We start from the raw sequence: 20,401 nt of genomic DNA on the forward strand, positions 1-20,401 counted from the left end.
TTGGTCGAACCGGTCCAACTCCTCCACGCCAACCCTCAGTATGCCTATGTGGCATATCCTGACGGGCGAGAGGACACTGTCTCTATTAGAGACCTGGCGCCCGCAGGGGACGTAGCAACCCCTGTTGCTCCTATTCCCCCAGTCACAAATCCACTACTCCTCATTACTTCCCCAGACGTGGCGCGGTCAGCACCGGGACCAGTGCATAACACTTTTACTCCCATGTACAGCTTGCCTGAGACTCGGAGATCGGCGCCACCATCATCACCACCACCACCACTACCACCAAACGTTCCAGGATCCCCTGCACCATCGCCTCACCAGGGCCGGCCGGCCCGGGAGTCCTTGAGGGGACAGCCACACGTTACTTGGAGAGAGCCACTACAAGCACCTGCTCCGTTTTCGCAACCGGTGTTGAGGAGATCGCAGCGTCGGTGCGGTCCTCCAGACCGTCTGGACTTGTGAATCCTGTGATTTTTTTTTTTTGTTATTGTCTGTTTTCGTCCACCCCGCCACCTTTTGTTCCTAAAGGAGGGGTGAATGTGGTGAACCATCGTTGGTTCACCACTGGGGTTTGTTACCATGTTACTGTTGGGCTAGGGTGTTATTACTGTGGGGGTTGTACTATGTTGTTGGGTTAGGGTGTTTACCTGTTATAAGTGTTACCATGGCACATTCCAGTGGGGTCCCGCCTCCGGTGGCAGGGTATAAGACCCCCTGCTCCGGCAGGACCCCTTCAGTCTGAACTGGTGTATTCGTGTTAGTAGTTTCATTGTTACTGTATTAAAGCCTTCAATACTAAAGCCTTGATTCCATGTGCTCATTGACGCGCATCAGTCCCCCTTATCGAACCCTCCCCTCATGTTAAATATCAAAATCAGGTCATGCCTCCACCCAATCCCCAGTCTTCTCTTTTCTAGAGAAAGGATTTGATTTGATTTATTATTGTCACATGTGCTGAGATACAGTGAAAAGTATTGTTTCTTGTGTGCTATACAGACAAAACATACCGTTCATAGAGTTAATAGGGGAGAAGGAAAGAAGAGGGGACAGAATATAGTGTTACAGTCATAGCTAGGGTGTAGCTAGGGTGTAGAGAAAGATCAGCTTAATATAAGGCAGGTCTATTCAAAAGTCTGATGGCAGCAGGGAAGACACTGTTCTTGAATCGGTTGGTACATATTCTCAGACTTTTGTATCTTTTTCCGGATGGAAAAAGGTGGAAAAGAATATGTCCGGGATGCGTGGGGTCCTTGATTATGCTGGCTGCTTTTCCATGGCAGTGGGAAGTGTAGATGGAGTCAATGGATAGGAGGCTGGTTTGCGTAATGGACTGTACTACATTCACGACCTTTTGTAGTTTCTTGCGGTCTTGGTCAGAGCAGGAGCCATACCAAGCTGAGATACAACCAGAAAGGGTGTCCCAGCCTTCAATTTTTCTCAATGGGCCTAACCGCTCTAATAGATATAATGATAATCTGTTTGAAAGAGAGCAGTTCCAAACCCTGTCAAATGCATCGGAGATGTCCAGACAAATTGCAAATGGATCATAGTGCTCAAAACATAGTTAGAGATGCATAATCTTGAAAAGAAATGCCAATTGAACAGCAACAGATACCAAATACAAACATTCAAGGTGATGGATAACTTGAGAGTTAGCAGCTTCTGCATTTTCAAAAATACAGACAAAGAACAACAAAGACATTAGGATAATAAGGCAATAGTAGGAAGAGTAAAAAGAGATATACTGACATGGATTTAGGATGAAATCGAGCAGATTTCCCAATGGAAAGGATAACCTGGAACAGGATATACTGAATTGCTGGTATTAGGTTTAGATTCTCACATTCTCATGACAAGAATCACAACAGGGTCAGAGATATTTTAGTCAAGAATGGAGGTTCTAAAAGATAAGAGTTAAAACTTTGTGGTTTAATGATCCAATGGAGTTGTTTCTTGTCAAGATCAAGATTAGAATCAGAGAAAAAAGGTGAACTTAGAAGGTCAGCTTTCTCTTTGCAAGAAATAGCAACTTAACCAACATGGTGAGAGGTAGAAAAGAAGCTTTGGCCGACTGTTTTTGAACAAGATTGCTGGGAGGGGAGATGGGTATCAGTAAGATTTAACTATTTATTTTCAACAGTATTACTTGTGACATTCTGCTCACCGGCATACAGAAGTTGCAAGCCAGAGTCAGGGTTGAAATGTTTCTGAAAATGACTAGTATGATTGACAGAATTTCTGCATGTAACAGTGCCACATTTGATGGTCAATGATGATAAGTTATAGAACATTTTGTAACCATGTGATGTGAACAGTATAGGCTTGCCAGTCATAAAGAACAAAGAACAATACAGCACAGGAACAGGCCCTTCGGCCCTCCAAGCCCGTGCCGCTCCCTGGTCCAAACTAGACCATTCTTTTGTATCCCTCCATTCCCACTCCGTTCATGTGGCTATCTAGATAAGTCTTAAACGTTCCCAGTGTGTCCGCCTCCACCACCTTACCCGGCAGTGCATTCCAGGCCCCCACCACCCTCTGTGTAAAATACGTCCTTCTGATATCTGTGTTAAACCTCCCCCCCTCACCTTGAACCTATGACCCCTCGTGAACGTCACCACCGATCTGGGAAAAAGCTTCCCACCGTTCACCCTATCTATGCCTTTCATAATTTTATACACCTCTATTAGGTCACCCCTCATCCTCTGTCTTTCCAGTGAGAACAACCCCAGTTTACCCAATCTCTCCTCATAACTAAGCCCTTCCATACCAGGCAACATCCTGGTAAACCTCCTCTGCACTCTCTCTAAAGCCTCCACGTCCTTCCGGTAGTGTGGCGACCAGAACTGGGCGCATGTGGGATTACAAACCAATTGTATCTGGGATGGATCTTGCACAGATTGGAGTGTGGACTGACTACAGAAAAATGGCCCTCAATTCAATTTCCAACAACCTTTAAAACTCCCAAATTCTTCTTGAGGTTTTCATCTGTCTTGAGGTATTTGCTGCATTCAATCTGCTGAAAAGCTAACTTGCCTCTGTCTTTAATGCTTCTCTCTGATCCATGTCCATCATTATCTCTCAGCCCATTGTTAATGTTAATTCCTCCAGGTTTATGGTTGGGAGCATGTGGCCAGAAGCTACTCTCTTCTTTTAGTTACACATTTCTATTTCTTGCAATGACTTGGAACTATATTGCAAGAGGACTTGAGTACAGGAGCAAGGATGCCTTACTGCAGCTGTACAAGGCCTTGGTGAGACCACACCTGGAGTATTGTGCACAGTTTTGGTTTCCTTATCTAAAAGGAGTGCAGCAAAGATTCACCAGACTGATTCCTGGGACAGCAGGATTGTGGTATGAGGAGAGATTGGGTTGACTGGACCTGTATTCATTGCAATTTTGAAGAATGAGAGGGGATCTAATTGAAACATATAAAATTGTCAGGGCCGGAGTGACTTGATGCAGGGATGTTGTTTCCTCTGTCTGGAGGGTCTCAAACAAGGGGTCACAGTTTCAGTATATGGTATTGGCCATTTAGGACTGAGATGAGGAGTAATTTCTTCATAAGTGGTCAACATATGGAATTCTCCACCACAGAAGTCTGTGGAAGCCAAATGACTGAATATATTTAAGAAGGAAATAGATTTCTACACTCCAAAAGTGTTAAGGGGTATGGAGAGAGCACTGGAGTATGGCATCAAGATAAAGATCAGCCATGATCATGTTAAATGAATAACAGGCTCAAAGGGCCAAATAGCCTACTTCCTGTTCTTATTTTCTATGTTTCTGTATTGCCATTCCTTTACTGGGTCAAAATCCTGTAACTCCCTTCGTAAGTGTGGGCGTAACTGCACCAGATGGACTGCAGCAGTTCAAGAAGTTAGCTCACCACCATCAGCACAGTTAGGGATGAGCAACCAATGCTGGGCTTGCCAGTGACACTCACCTCCCATCAAACAAAAACAAATGCTAATTGTTACAGTGTCTCCCAAAGCAACAGCGCAAGAATCCTTATGCCCGGAACTTCACCAGAGGTTCTCTCCATCTCATGTTGCAACTGTGAAAGATGGTCCCTCTTCTCTAGGGTAATGGCTAAAAATTGCCACTTCTTCCCTAGGAATCTGCCAAAGTTATGTGAGTAGATTGGATAAACTCAGGAAATTTTCTTTTCAACAGGTGTTCTGTATTGGTGGATGCCTGGATTTTATTTTATTTATTGTCACATAGAACATAGAAAAGCTACAACACAAACAGGCCCTTCGGCCCATAAGTTGCGCCGAACATGTCCCTACCTACTAGGCTTACCTATAACCCTCTATCTTACTAACTTCCATGAACTTATCCAAAAGTCTCTTAAAAGACCCTATCGAATCCGCCTCTACCACCACTACCGGCAGCCGATTCCACGCACCCACCACCCTCTGAGTGAAAAACTTACCCCTAACATCTCCTCTGTACCTACACCCCAGCACCCTAAACCTGTGACCTCTTGTGGCAACCATTTCAGCCTTGGGTAAAAGCCTCTGAGAATCCACTCTATCAATACCTCTCAACATCTTATACTGGGATGCAATGAAAAGTATTGTTTCTTGCGTGCTATACAGTCAAAACATATAATTTATGTACATAGAGGAAAAGGAAATGGATAGAGTGCAGAATATAGTGTTGCAGTTAGAGGTAGGGTGAAGAGAAAAATGAGCTTAATATATGGTGGGACCATTCAAAAGTTTGATGACAGCAGGGAAGAAACTGTTCTTGAGTCTATGGTAGTATTCATTGTCAATTATGAAGATCTGATCAAGGGTCGAACTCGTCTACGGATGTTGCATGACCTGCTGAGATTTTCCAACATTTTCCGTTTCTATTTATGATTTTCCTCACCTGCAATTATTTTGAACAATGATTGATTGTTTTGCCATGTGAATAACAGATGAATGTGGGTTAGAATATCGAATGGTTACAGCACAGAAGTAGGCTATTTGGCCCATGGTGTCAGTGCAGACTCTATGCAAGAGCAACTCACCCTGTCCTCCACCCTTTCCCCACAGCCCTGCAATTATTTTTCTCTTCAGGTGGTCCACTTCCATTTTACAACTCACAACTGAATTTGCCTCCACCACTCTGAGGCAGTGCCTTCCAGATTCACTGTGTAAAATGGTTTTTCATGATATCATTGGTTCTTTTGTCATTCACCTAAGATCAGTGTCCTGTGGTTCTCAATCTTTCCACCAATAGGAACAGTTTCTCTCTATCTAGATCCCTCATGATTTTGAACACCTCTATCAAGTCTGCTCTCAAATTTCTCTAAGGAGAACAAACACAGCTTCTCCAATCTATCCACATAACAGAAGTCCCACATCCCCGGAATCGTTCCTGTAAATCTTTTCTGCATCCCCACTAAAACCTGAAGGACAATACAGTAAAATGGGAAAATAAGAATACTTGTCTGAATACTTGTATACTTTAAAATGGAACATCAATAAAAGGGGGAAGTAATAATATTGGTCTGAACTGTTTTTCCTCCTGGGAATATTTGTTTTAAAAAAGGTTCAGCCTCAGTGGGAATAATGTTTTCAATTCCTGGTGGGACGTTTTAGGCAGGGTGTGATGGCTTGGGTGCAAAAAGATTTATATGAATAATTCTATCATAACCATAAAATAGGCTGGAGACAGGCCTAATGATTAAGAAATACTTGTCCAAAGATGTGCGGGTTAGGTTGATTGGCCAGGTTAAAAAAAATTGCCCCTTAGAGTCCTGGGATGCGTAGGTTAGAGGGATTAGCGGGTAAAATATGTGGGGGTAGGGCCTGGGTGGGATTGTGGTCGGTGCAGACTCGATGGGCCGAATGGCCTCCTTCTGCACTGTAGGGTTTCTATGGTTTCTATGATTTCTATGACTTGGTTAAAACATAAATTATCAGACAGTATGAAAAAGGTGTTTACATTATGAAAAGAATGGGCCAGGGTGGATGAAAGCTAACTGATCCCGTAGTTGGGTCAAGCACTGTCAAGAATAAGTGGTTGAAGATACAAAGTTAAATCCTACAACACAGAAGGCAACCATTCAGCCCACAGTGCCTGTGTTTTGACAAACTATCGAATTAACTGGAGCATCATGACTTCCTTTCTTCCATGCACCATTCCATGATGTCAAAATGGGGCCTTTTGATCAATATTGAATTAATGCAACTATTAATTAATTAGCTATTAATGCAACTGAATATCCCATCAGCAATACTGTTTCTCTACATTGGCCATGACCCATCAGTGACTCTCTTCTTTCTCAACCTGTCTGTGTTATTCCTGATACATGTATTCTATATTGAACACTGCAATTCATGCAAATCAATATACTGATATCTAAATATGTGCCATTCTGGTCTAGCATTCCTCTAACACATCAAAACCGTTTTGCATTTGATTGTGCTGTCTTACCCGACAACAACTTGTGTTTATATAGCACCTTTAACAAAGTAAGACCTCCCAGGAAGGGCGGCACAGTGGTTAGCACCGCTGCCTCACAGTGCCAGGGACCCAGGTGTGATTCCAGCCTTGGGCAACCATCTGTGTGGAGTTTGCACATTCTCCTAGTGTCTGCTTGGGTTTCTTCTGGGTGCTCCGGTTTCCTTCCACAGTCCAAAGATGTTCGGGTTAGGTGATTGGCCATGTTAAATTGTCCCTCACAGTCAGGGGGATTAGCAGGGTAAATATGTAGGATTATGGGGATAAGGCCTTGGTGAGATTGTTGTAGGTGCGGGCTCGATGGGCTGAACGGCCTTCTTCTGCACTGCAGGGATTCTATTCTATTCCCCAACACAACTGCCCAGATCATTAATAAAAATTAGGGAATAGCAGCAAGATGGTGACCTCCCCCCCCAAAAAAAGAGATTAGTCAAATGTGGCTATTTATGTCCATCAGAATCGGGTGTCTGTATAAAGTGGAGATCAGGAACATCGTGGAGTATCAATAGTTTCGAGCCTGCATTCCATTGTTCTGTGAACTATACTGTATCAAATGGTTTGTAACTAAATTTCCTGCTTGATAATTGCCCAATCAAATAATCCGAATACAAATGTTGGCACTACATCTGTTCTGATATTTAGAATCTCCATTATAATTCTGCCACCCGGATAATTATACTCTCTTTACTAATTTAAACTTAATTTATATTGAGCTGGCCTGGACTTTCTAATAATTCATTCTCAAATGTCTGCTTTAGCCATTCTGGTATGTTACAAAAAAAGAAGCGCCATGTACACAAAGTCCAGTTAGACTGGATCAGAAGGTGCTGCCTGGAACTATCCAGGAACTCGGAAGACGGAAGAACGTGTTTGGAGCTGATTTGCTGCTGTCTGTGGCCAATGGTTTGAAGCCGTGTGGAGAGAAAGGGTTGAGCTAGACTGTTCAAGCCGGGAGTCAGCGCTCTTGTTGCCGCTGCTGCTCTGGGCTTGCCTCGCCGCTCACACAGCTCTATTCCCCAGCCCGGGACTCACAGAGATGCTGCTCCCGCTTCTGCTGCTCTGCTCTGCGGCCGCCAATGTCCAGCCCACCGTCCATTTCACCGAGCAATTCGCAGACGGAGGTGAGATTGATAAACCTGCTGGGTTTGCAAAACAGTGACTTGCCTGCAATTACTCTTCTGCAACTAAATTCCTTCTCCTTGACTAACATAACCGGCTCCCTGTACTGAAATCTCCTTAACCAGCTCTTTTCATCCTGGTAACTCATAACTCGCCAGTCATTATTCATTAATTCTGAGGATGGAGACCTTGTCTTGTTGTTGTGCTCTCTTTTCTAAATAGCGTGGTTTCCTTAATCTCATTGTGCATGATTTTCTGGACCATTTAACCTTTCCACTGAAACTATGTTTCATGGTAGCAGGGGTGGGGAGATGTCGAGTTTTTTCGTCCCAAGAATTTATCTGATCAGTAATGCAGATCTGAGAGCCCATGTTATCCACTTGGGCTTGGCAAAATATGGCGAGCTTGCTGCCTGTTATCCTGCTGAGTCCAGGGGAAGTACTGCGATGAGTTGTGAATCTTGGGGAGGAGCTCCATGAAGACTACTTTCTTTGGAAGTCGGATCTTTGGCGTTTTGGTTTAATTCTGTTGTCGTTGCTAACACCTGACCTTGCATTCTCTCCTAACACAACAGAACTTCAAACTCTGTACACCAAAAGGAAAAGACTGGAATTTGTCTAATTGAATTTCACAACCTCAGGGTGTTCCAAAGTGCTTTGGAATTGTGACTGCTGTGACTTGTACACAGTAAAGCTCCACTGACATTGTGATGATGAACAAATCGCACTGGCTGTTATATTCACAAAGATTGCATGGTAATTCTATATGAGGAGAACTATTTGGTCATTCTTGATTCTTTCACCTAGAACCCATTTCTCTTCCCTGTAACCTGCATTTATATATTGCATCCTACAACAGTGACTACACTTCAAAAGTACTTTGCCTCCAAAAGTGCCATGGCATTTCCTGAGGTTATGAAAGGAGCCAAATGAAATACTTTCTTTAACATTGCAACATGTCCCAGGGTGCTTCATTCGCACTATTAAACAAAATTTGACACAAAAATATTAGGATAAGCAAAAGCTTGGTCAAATATTTCAATTTTTATGGGATGTTTTAAAAGTGGAGAAAGAAGTAGAGGTTTAAGAGATGAAATCCGGGCTGCTTGAAGGCACAACAACCAATGTTGAGTGATTATTTCGGAGATGTGAAAGAGGCCAGAGTTTGAGACATCTTGGAGGTTTGTAGGGCTTGAGGGGATTACAGAGATTGGGAGATCCAAGGTACAGCTACATCTAATGCTGTCTCTGGAATTCCCCCTCCTTGACCCCTCCCTCCCCTTCCTGATCTACATGTTATTCAATGGCATTGTCATTGGAAGTCATGGGGTCAGATTCTATTTGTATGTTGCCAACACTCCACTCTACCTCCCTAACCTATCTTTAAATCTGCACTGTTATGATATCAGCCAAGTAATTTTTTTAAAGAGGAAGAAATCCAAAATCCCAGTTATTTACTGAAATTATGAAGCCACAAGATTCCATGGTTTAAACAAAATATTTTAATAAACAAGAGTCAAAGCGAATGGTGTATTTTATACTAGGCAACTATCTATACTCTAAAACCTGTAATAGTTAACAGCAAATTGATTATTAAGTATAAATTACACTTAAATAGCAGATACAATTGAGTCAGATTCTGAATTGGCTTGACAGTTCATTCAACTTGTAATGTCCTTTAGGGAAGGAAACCTGCCATCCTTGCCTAGTCTGGCCTACATGTGACTCCAGATCCACAGCAATGTGGATGACTCTTAAATGCCCTCGGAAATGGGGGGCATTTAGGGATGGGCAATAAATGCTGGGCCCAGCCAGTGACGCCCACGTGCCATGAAAATGTCATCAATCACAGTCATAAATTTCTTCAAAACTTTGCCTGCTTCACAATGAATTTCAGTACATCTTCCGGATTTAGCCTGATTCCCAGCCAACAGCAGTGCACAACCAACCTGAGTGCATGGTCACAGTCCGTACCAAAACAGCACATGTCTCCAGAACCACCCGAGTTCTGCTTACAACTGCTGGATGGTATAGATTCACCAGTGTTATCTTCAAGAAGTGGATGCAGCTGCAGCAACAGAATATTTGCTTCTGGATCTAGCCTCTGTAATCTTGAGCCTGTCTGTGTTACACCACTGGAATCATCATTTGAGCTCTGGCTCTGTGTCATTTTTTAATATAGTTTCAACCAAGTCACAAACTCTCCAGAAGTTTTGGTTTCTAATCTCAATTTCAGCCTTGGCTTCCTTTTTGGAGATGTTGCTTGTATCTTCAGTTGTGAATACTTTGGGGCAGAACATTTACCAATTCATGTTCATCTTCTACTTCACCTCCATACTGCTAACTTTCAAGTGTCTCTTTTAACTTTTAACTTCTAATTACCTTTCAATATCTTCCTGCATGTTCTACAATTGTTCTACTGAACTACGTTTCCCTGTTGGTTGCTTTTGCATTTAGCGTCTTTCTTGTTTCATCTGAGCTTGCTGATCTTGAATATGTATATCATGCATCATTTCCTAATTTAAGGCATTTCCATTTGTCCTCTACTAAAAATGTTGCTACTTCATCAAGAATACAATGTAATATAGTATAAAGCTATACAGACTGGGATCCACTTCTAATGGGCACCCACATGTCTCATTGTCAGGAAATTTCAAAATCCAGGAGTTTGTGAACTGACAATTGATGTTTAAACATGAGGAGTTTGGGGAATTTGTTTTTTTTAAATTTATGGGATGTGGGTGCCCTTTTGAATTTCGTTATCTCGATCAATTGTCCCCCAAATTTAAACAAACAACATGCATTTAAAAAATAGACACAGTGGCATAGAACAAATCACACTCAGTGACAGTCAGACGGAAATAAAACCAATGGACAGGAACCGGTCTTTTTGACCACAATATTAAAATAATAATCTTGGTCAGATCAGTTCATCTTAATAGATCGGAAGGAGCAAATTAAAGATTGCAATTTAACTGTGTTGTTTAATGTGAAAAAATAAAACCACAATACAAGAAGAAAAACCTAAGCAGGCTGTGAAGTTGCTAACTTACTTTTCAGGGGTATTTTCAGAGCTTTCTCATTTTGGGTATGGCCAAGAGGTCAGTGAGAACAAAAAGTCCTAGATCCATCTGTTCACCTTGTGAAGAATTCCAAGACTTCTGATCATTCCCATAACGCCATCCCTCATCCACGTATGAGTGAGTGGAGCAGTGAAGCAATCACTCCCTGTTGGCCCTCCATCTTGAAGTTCTTCCAGATTAGCTTGACATACGCTGGACTGTCAATAATGTGTCAATGGCTTGTTGAGAAAATGTGTGTATAGATTAGGATGGTCTGTGTAGCTTCCTCTATACTGTGTAAACACTCCCAGGTCAGATGTTGCACAGGTTAGACAATTCAGTCCAGCGTGGGAAGCCTGACTGATATATTTTTGATGCTTCACTGGCACGCCACCTGTGATCGGCCAACAACAGGTGCAGAATTAAATAAAATTGCCTTCTCTTGGCTGAGACAGAGTTTACTTCTAGTAAGTTCCGGGTTTGGGAGGTGAGCACAGCAGCGTGACCGTGGAGGGGGATGATTAAAATATTTTGAAACAATGAGTGCCTGGCAGCTTTCCTGGAACAGCCTAGCTGATATTAACAGTACATTGTTGTGAGTATCTTGGCTGCCTTCTATTACGAGATAAGTAGTTCACTGACAAAAGACACTCATCTATGCACTTCCAACTGGAATTGTTGGCTTGCAATACAACTTCTCAAACCTAGTTGTGTGCCTAATAGATAAGGGGTCATCAAACCAGTCAGCAGTTTCCCATATTTGTGACTATTCTGTATTTGAAACCCCAGTCAGAAATGATGGCAGGGGCTCTGTATTAAACAGAGACATCGGATTAATTAACACACTCTTGTTAGAACTGAAGTAATGTGTAGTGAACAGCAAATATATGCTTGGTAGAAATACAAACAGAAAATATTGGAAATAGTCAGCATATAGGGCAGCACTGGTGGACAGAGAAACAGAGTTATCATTTCAGGTTGACGTCCTTTTGTCAGTATTGGATAACATTAGAGACTGGTGTTTAAGCCATACAGAGGCATCCACTTATCTAGACACTTGTGGCCCCAAGTTCCAGATTCCCCAGCCAGGGGAAACAATCTCTGTGACTATCCTGTCAAACCCCTTCATAATCTTGAATGTTTCAATTAGATCACCACTCAAACTCCAGAGACAATGGGCCTAATTTACTCAGCCTGTCATCATAGAGCATGATGTGGAGATGCCTACAGACTGTAGCCCACGCTGGACTGAATTGTTTAATCTGTGCAACCCTCTTCTCTCGGATATTAGCTAATGAGGCTTGTTCATCAGAACAAATATATCTTCCTTAAATATGGCTACCAAACTGCTCTTACAGGCAATGCCCCAGACACCCACCATCACCATCCCTGGGTATGTCCTGTCCTACCAGCAAGACCAAGCCACCAAAGGTGGGGGCACGGTGGTATACAGTCGGCTGGGAGTTGCCCAAGGTATCGACTCTAAACTCCATGAAGTCTCATGGCACCAGGTGAAACATGGGCTTGCTGACGACCATGTACCAACTCTCCACTCTTAGTTGATGAATCAGTTGGCTCTCCATGTTGAATATCATTTGGAAGAAGCACTCGGTGTGACAAGGCCACAGAATGTACTCTAGCTGGGGTCTTCAATGCCCATCAGCCAGAATGGATCGGTAGCACCGGCACTGACTGGTAATCCTAAAGGATGTGGTTGCTAGACTGGGTCTATGGTATTGCTGAGGAAACCAACAAGGGGGAAAAAAACCCACTTAACCTTGTCCTCGACTTCCCATTTTCACACTGAGTATACCTTCCGTCTTATGTGGCACTGCCACCATGCTAAACAGGATAGATTTAGAACAGATCTAGCAACTCTAAACCAGGCGTCCATAAGGCACCATGGGCAGCAGCAGAACTGTATTCTACCAAACCTGTAATTTAATGGTCCGGCATACCCCCACTCTATCATTACCATCATGCCGGGGGAATCCGGGGGAATGCGGGGGCGGGGGGGGTGCACAATAGGAACAGCATCCATCAAACCTAAGAATGAAGTGTCAGTCTGGTGAAACTACAACACCAGACTGCTTGTGTGCCAAACAATAGAAGCAGTAAGCGATCCCGCAACCAACAGATCAGATCAAGCTCTGTAGTCCTGCCACATCCAGTTGTGAATGGTGGTGGACAATTACACAAACAACTGGAGGAGGAGGTTCCATAAATATCCCCATCCTCAATGATGGGGGAGTCCAGCACATCCATACAAAAGAAAAGGTTGACCCATTTGTAGCTATCTTCAGATAGAAGTGTAGAGTGGATGATCCATCTTGGCCTCCTTCCAAGGTCTCACAGCTGCCAGTCTTCAGCCAATTTGATTCACTCCAGGTATATTAAGAAATGGCAGAAGGCACTGGATACTGCGGAGGCTGTGGACCCTGAGGATATTCTGGAATTAGTTCTGGTGACTTGCGCTGCAGAATTTGCCATGTCACCTCGCCAAGCTGTTCCAGCATAGCTACAACACTGGCATCTATCTGGCAATGTGGTAAATTGCCCAGGTATGTTCTTCCCAGAAAAATGTAGGACAAATCCAATGTGGCCAATTATCGTCCCATCAGTTAAGTGATGGAAGGTGTGGTCCACAGTGCTACCAAGCAGTACTTGGTTAGAAATAACCCGCTCACTGATGCTTAATTTGGATTCCACCAGGGTTACTGAATACAGCATTAGTCCAAACATGGATAATCGTACTGAACTTTAGGTAAGATGAGAGTGACTGTCCTTGACATCAGTGCTTTTTTTGATTTGATTTTAGTATGTCATCAATGAGCCCCAGCAAAATTTAGAATCAATGGGAATTAGGGGGCAAATTTCCACTAGTTGGAGTCGCAACTCGCACTAAGGAAGTTAAACTATACGAATGCAGTTTTTTGTGAGGCGATGTGCAATGTAAACTCACTGAGGGACATGGGGGGATTAGCAGTGTCAGTGGTTACTTGAGGCCAATCATCTTCGTCCCAGCATATGAATACAAGAGTTTCTCAGACTAGTATTCTGGTCCCAGCCATCTTCAGCTGCTTCATCAATTATCTTCCTTCCATCATAAAGTCAGAAATTCTTTTCATTCTTTCAGGGGATGTGGGTATTGCTGGCTAGGCCAGCATTTAATGCCCATCGAGAAGGTTCTGGTGAGTTGCCTTCTTGAACCACTGCAATTCATGTGGTGTAGGTACACCCACTGTTAGGAAATTGGGATGTTTGCAGATGATTGCACAAATGTTCAGCACAATTTGTGACTCCTCAGACTATGAAGCAATCTGTTTCCACACGAAGCAAGACAGGGCTTGGGCTGATTGGCAAGTTACATTTTGTGCTAGGAAAGGAGCATCTCCAACAAGAGTGAAACTAACTACCATCCTTTCACATTCAATGGCATTATCATTACTGAATCCCCCACTCCCAACATTCTGGGGGGGGGGGGGGGGGGGAAGGGGCGGTTACCATTCACCAGAAACTGAACTGGACTAGCCATATAAATACTGTGGTTACAAGAGCAGGTCAGAAGCTAAGATCTGCAGTGAATGACTCCACTCCATTTCTCCCCAATGCCTGTCCGCCACCTACAAGGCACAAGTCAGGAATGAGATGGAACACGCTCCACTTGCCTGGATGAGTGCCACTCCAACAACACTCGAGCTTGACACCATCCAGGACAAAGCAGCACTCTTGCTTGGCATCCCATCCACAAACATTCACTTCCTTTTTTACTCTTTTTTTCATTCCTAATCTTTACCCATGCTGATCCTATTTCCTGATCTGAGCCAAGATTCTTTCTTAGCACTGTCCTAGCGTCATTCTTTACTACCAGGGTTGCCCCTCTTCCAATACGTGTTTTCAAAATGTTGTGTGCCACGGAATATCTGTTTCTGAATAAGAGTTGCTTTGTATCCAGGACCCAGCTCTTGGTGCAGGCAAGCCAGCAATTATTGGTGCTGGTTCCAGCGGCAGGAAGTGTGTCCAGCTGTAAAACCACCTGTTAAATCCAAAGAAATTGATAGTTGATATGAAAGTGATGAAGCAGCATTGTGGTGACCCCAGTGTCATATGAGAAGTCGAAATAAAGGAAAGGTCACTTTGTAACCATGTCTATGCAATGATGATTAGATCTGAAACATTTACCTCCATTTGTGCCACTGGTTAATCTATCTTATTACGAATGCTTTGAGCAGATAAACCTTTAATTTTCCTTCGTTACTACTTTTCTTTGCATGGAGTTTCTTCTTTAATGCTCTATTACTGTCAAACTCCTCCTATCTCAATCTGCTTGTTTTTAACCCCAATCTCCACACAGCTTTTTGCCTTGACTTTTCAATTTATATTTCTAAATCTCCTTTCATCTGACCTCTTTTCCCCCACTCCTCTTTTTAGTTTAAAGCCCGATCCACAGCCCTAGTTATATGTTTCACCAGGACAATGATCCCAAGCCAGTTTAAGTGGAGCCCATCTCAGTGGAACAACTTCTCTTTCCCCAGTACTGGTGCCAGTGTCCCTTGAATCAAAATCCCTTTGTCCCTCACAGTTTTTTGAGCCAAGTGTTTTAATTCTCTAATCTGACGCGTGGGTCACATAATCAAGAGATTACCTTTTTGAGGTTCTTCAATTTAATTTGGACCCTATCTGTTCAAACTCTCTCTCAGCAGAACACTTTTTCTAGTTCCACAAAGAACAAAGAACAATACAGCACAATAAACCTCCACGTATGTCATTGGTTCCTATGTGGACCATTGCAACTGGATCCTCCCCCGCTGCCCTCCACTTCAAGTTCATTTCCAGCTGTGAGATGTTTTTAACTCTGGCACCTGGTGGGCAACACACCCTTTGGAAGTCGTAGTCATGGATGCAGGGAACAGTATCTATTTCCCTGACTATACCATCCCTTACTGGTACCAGATTCCTTTTGAATGCCATGGTCAGTTTGCCCATCAACCCTGGTCAATATTTATCTGTTGTCCAACATCATTGAAAGCAGAGCATCTGGGATTATCTCATTGATTTCTTTGTTCTTTGATGTCTGTCAGAAGTTACGCACAGATTTTCTACATGCCAAAAATGACCACACTTTAGAAATACTTTGGCTATAAAGAGCTTTGCCATATCCTGGGAGGGTGAATGGCACATCAATCCTTCCTTCAGCTGAATTTACTGCTCAACTGATATTGAATTTACTATAGCAGAAAAATAAGTACTATACTCGGACTAATGGATTTCCCCACCACCTTCCCCCCCCCCCCCCCCCCCCCCCCATCATTTCTGATTTCAGATGCCTGGGAGAGCCGATGGATTGAATCCAAGCATAAATCAGACTATGGCAGGTTCAAACTATCAGCTGGAAAATTTTATGGAGATGCGGAGAAAGACAAAGGTAGGTTGTCCCTTGTATAACGTTTGTTTGAAGATGTTAGATGCTTTCTGCAGATCTGTTGAACTTCATTGCTAATCTCTGGGCTGATTTGATTTGGTCTCAATTTTATTTCATATAAGTACACCTAGATCCTCAGTAATAATACTGTAACTCGTATGTATGTAACTAGTATCCTGGCAATAGCCCTTCAAAGACGACTCCTAGCTTCCCTTATTTATGCAACTATAACTTTAAAGTTATAATTTTCTTTCTTGTTAGCGGTGACTTTTTTTTTGTCCCCTCAATTTTCTGTTTTTCTTTCTAAAGTAATTGGCAACTGAGATACAGTTTCAGCTGAGTCCTGCTGTCCTTTGGTGATATTTGTTTGATGCTAGTGAGAGGAAATCGATCATCTATTTCATATTGAGCTGGGGGGGGCTGGAGAATTGCAGCCAAGTCTGTTCCACTTCTTGCCAGCATCCACATTGATGCACTTTGTAGCAAGGATCACTTAATAACCAGAAACAGAAGTGCTGGTGCGGGCTGGGGGGTGAGGGGAGGGGAGGCAGTGGAGTTGCAGTGTGGTCTTGGGGGGAGGGGGGGTGGTTACAGTGTGGTGAGGGGGTGGGTGCTGGTATGTGTGTGTGAACTTTTCGGCTAGTGTAGTTTCTATAATTAGGTCAGTGTTGGAGCTTTAGGACAAATTTTAGGACCTGAAAGTGTAATGGATGGGAACAACAGGTTGGTTCTTTAGTCTCAGGCCTCTGTCGGTGCTGTTTTGTAAATAGCAATTACTCAATAAATGACGGCATATTGTCTTTATTCTCCTCCTCCCTTCTGGAGATGGGATTTCAGTCGCTTCGTAGAACAGCTATCTGCAATATCAAGGATGGGATTTTCTTGTGCTCTGCGTATCTCCCTGATACCCTTGTTGAGAAATGGGTTGGGTGAGGGATTGTGTGTACGCCCAACCAGTTACTTGTAATGGCTTTGGTTCATATGGAAGATCACTTAAGATTCAGATTTCTTGTTTCATTTGCATTATTTCTTACTGAAGTTCTGTTTTGCATACAGATTTGATTCTTGCACTTCTGTGCAGACTCTTGAGGCAATACTTTGATTCTTGCCTGCATACCTCCTGATCATTGAATGTCATAAAAGTAGGGCCTTGTCAGTCAGCCACACGTGCAACTCCAGAACAGGAAGTTTTTAGAGGAACTGGGAAGTAACGAGTGTATATTTGCATTTTTAATTCCTATAAATGGGCTGAACACCAGAAATATAGTTTCATGTTCTTAAACAGGTGGCTCCAACTGTCTTGTCCTTGTTATTTGTGAGCTTTGAAATTTAAAGTTTAAATTTAAACATGCCGTTTTGTTTGTAGTAATAGCTGTTTGCTGGCTGTATCCCATATGTGGCTATAGCATGAGCCTTTTCTGTCCACTGTGCCAATATAGTGCAAAAGCATAAAAATGTGGATATCTGTATTGTATGCTAAACATCTTTTGTTCATGCTCTTACCCTCATCTTTTTGCATGAAAAATTCTTAGGTCTGTGTTTATAATGGCAACTGCTTATGTGAACTTGTGACACAGTAATTACACCTTTCTGCCAGTGGGGGGGCTGCACTATCCAAACTATTGAGGAAATATTTAGGAAAAAGACAGAATTTATGTCTTAAAAAATTATTGGGTTGAGTGTGCCACGCATTCCAAATTATTCCAAACCCTTTATCTATGGACTACATTTGGTCTAGTTTCCCTTGTGTGTGATGTCACAGCAGAGCACCTTACCATGTCATTGGAGTTTGCAGCACTGCTATAAACATCCTTATGATTCAGCTTGTTTGAGAGAATTAAACTACTGCATAGCCTAATTATTAAAAACTGAGTCGTGTGCTCTTTTTACATTTGTCATTTTGCTAGTTGAAGAATCACTAAAATGCAAATTGGCATGTGTTATCGATTTGAATTTTTTACCACTTGGCAACTCCATAAATAGGCTAAAGCAGCCCGACCCGTTCATGTCATCGACAGGGGATTCTGTACAATGTATCTGTTTACGGGCAGTTTCCAACCAATATGGAAGCAAAGGGTGAATGAATGACAACAGAGGGAATATGGATTTATAGAATGGTTACAGCACAGGAAGCCATTGTATAAAATTCTGACACGGCTAGCCTTATTGGATGCAGGGGTGTTGTTTCCTCTGGCTGGGGGTTCTAGACTCTAGAACAAGGGGGTCACAATCTTGGAATACAGGGTAGGCCAATTAGCAATGAGATGAGGAGAAACCTTTCTAGCACAGAAAGCTGTGGAGGCCAAGTCACTGAATATATTTAGGAAGGAAATAGATTTCTAGACTTGTAAGATGTCAAGGTTTTAGTATGATGTTGAGATAGAGGATCAGGCATGATCATATTGAATGGTGGGGTAGGCTTGAAGGGCTGAATGGCCTACTCCTATTTTCTATGTTTCTATGGCCCATCATAACTATGCCCTGCTCTTTCCCTGTAGCCCTCATTTGTTTTCTCTTCAGATAATTATCTAATTCCATTTTGAATGCCACAATTGAATCTGCTTCCAGCAGGCAATGACATAGTGATATTGTCACTGGACTAATAATCCAGAGACCCAGGGCAAGATCTGTGGTGGGGCAGGTTCAAATCCCAACATGGCAGATGTGAAATTCGAATTCAATCAAAAAGAAAATCTGGAATTAAAAGCCATGAAACCATTGTCGATTGTCATAAAATCCCATGTGGTTCACTCATGTTCTTCAGCGAAAGAAATCTGCCATCCTTATCTGGTCTGGCCTACACGTGACACTCAAATGCCCAGTGAAAATGGAGGACAGTTAGGAATGGACAATAAATGCTGGCCCAGCCAGCAAAGTTCACATCCTGTAAATTAATAAAAAAACTCTCTCAGGAAAATGTATTCCAGCTCTTTAGTATTTGTTGCATTCTTCCTGTTGCCTTTGCTTCTTTTGCCATTTACCTTGAATATTCATCTTTGTTATTCATTTGGGGAAGGGAGGGAACAAGGTATCTGTAAAATCAGAATAAAGGGACAGGAGGAGACAGTTCCACATTTTGAGTCTGCTCCAGCATTCAATTATGTTGTGGTTGATCTGGATCTCGACTTCATTACATGCCTTAGTTGGACATCCCTTGATACCCTTGCAGAAATCTATTGATCTTCAACTTCATTCACGTTATGCAGTAGTATACAAGCTTTTCTATAGGTCTAACCTGCAAATACTGGTACATAAATTCCAAGGAACCCTATACAGTATCCTCATAACCAAAGGCCTTATTACATATCCGAAGCAGCAAGTTCCAGTACTGCCAGTAACAAGCTAGTAAATCCGAAAATATAGAGGAGAAAAATCAAAAATAAGATAAGATATAAAATTGATGACTATGCAGACTCCTTAGGGTCACTGGACTTGGATTCAGTAACTCCAGATTGAACATCAATACTGTGGGAATGGAAGCACAGTAGTGTAACTCGGTGGTACAATAACTTGCTCACTGTGATGTATGGATGGAGTAGAAATGAGTCAAAGGCTCTTTCACCCTCTCTACCAAGTTGCTTTCATCTTCAGGGCTAATGTCTGTCAGGAACATGACAACACAAGAAATAGGAACAGAAGAAGACCATGTGACCTGTTGAGCTGCCTCTGCCACTCAAGATAATTGTGGCTGATCTTGGGCTTCAACTATATTTTCCTGCCCACTCTCCATATCCCTGAGACCAAAAATCTATCTATTCCAGCCTTAGGGCGGCATGATGGCACAGTGGTTAACACTGCTGCCTCACAGTGTCAGGGACCCGGGTTCAATTCCGGCCTCGGGTCACTCTGTGTGGAGTCTACACATTCTCCCCAATTCTGCATGGGTTTCCTCCAGGTGCTCCGGTTTCCTCCCACAGTCCAAAAGACGTGCTGGTTAGGTGCATTGGCCATGCTAAATTCTCCCTCAATGTTCCCGAACAGGTGCTGGAGTTTGATGACTAGGGGATTTTCACAGTAACTTCATTACAGTGTTAATGTAAGCCTACTTGTGACACTAATAAAATAAAAAAAAAGATATATTCAACAAAGGAACATTTGCAACCTTCTGAGGTAGAGAATTCTAAATATTCACAACCCTTTCCTTGCAGTAATTTCTCCTCATTTCAGTCCTAAAAGATTGGCCCCTTATCCTGAGACTGTGCCCTCATGTTTTAGATTCCCCGATCAGTGGAAACAATGGGGGGAGTTTTCCCATTCCGCCTGCCATGGGAATCATAATGGGCGGGCTGTGGTCCATGGTTCGTTGACCTTGGGCAGAATTTTGGGGCAAGCTCAG

General features: G+C 42.8%; 2 protein-coding genes across 2 annotated transcripts in view; one reads left to right on the plus strand and one right to left on the minus strand.

Annotated features, from left to right (window-relative positions):
• Positions 1-6,560, minus strand: part of c26h19orf44 (chromosome 26 C19orf44 homolog) — a 43,606-nt gene extending 37,046 nt beyond the window's left edge. The window contains exon 1 of the mRNA XM_078198069.1: positions 6,437-6,560. The gene's annotated coding sequence lies outside the window, so the exon portion shown is untranslated. The remainder of the gene's footprint in view (positions 1-6,436) is intronic.
• A 685-nt stretch (positions 6,561-7,245) lies between these two features.
• Positions 7,246-20,401, plus strand: part of LOC144479378 (uncharacterized) — a 116,811-nt gene continuing 103,655 nt past the window's right edge. Inside the window, exons 1-2 of the mRNA XM_078197998.1 lie at positions 7,246-7,584; positions 15,967-16,068. Coding sequence (XP_078054124.1) covers positions 7,500-7,584; positions 15,967-16,068 — 187 coding nt within the window. The 5' untranslated portion in view covers positions 7,246-7,499. The remainder of the gene's footprint in view (positions 7,585-15,966; positions 16,069-20,401) is intronic.

Source organism: Mustelus asterias, chromosome 26 (genome assembly GCF_964213995.1).
Source record: "Mustelus asterias chromosome 26, sMusAst1.hap1.1, whole genome shotgun sequence".
Lineage (NCBI taxonomy): Eukaryota > Metazoa > Chordata > Chondrichthyes > Carcharhiniformes > Triakidae > Mustelus > Mustelus asterias.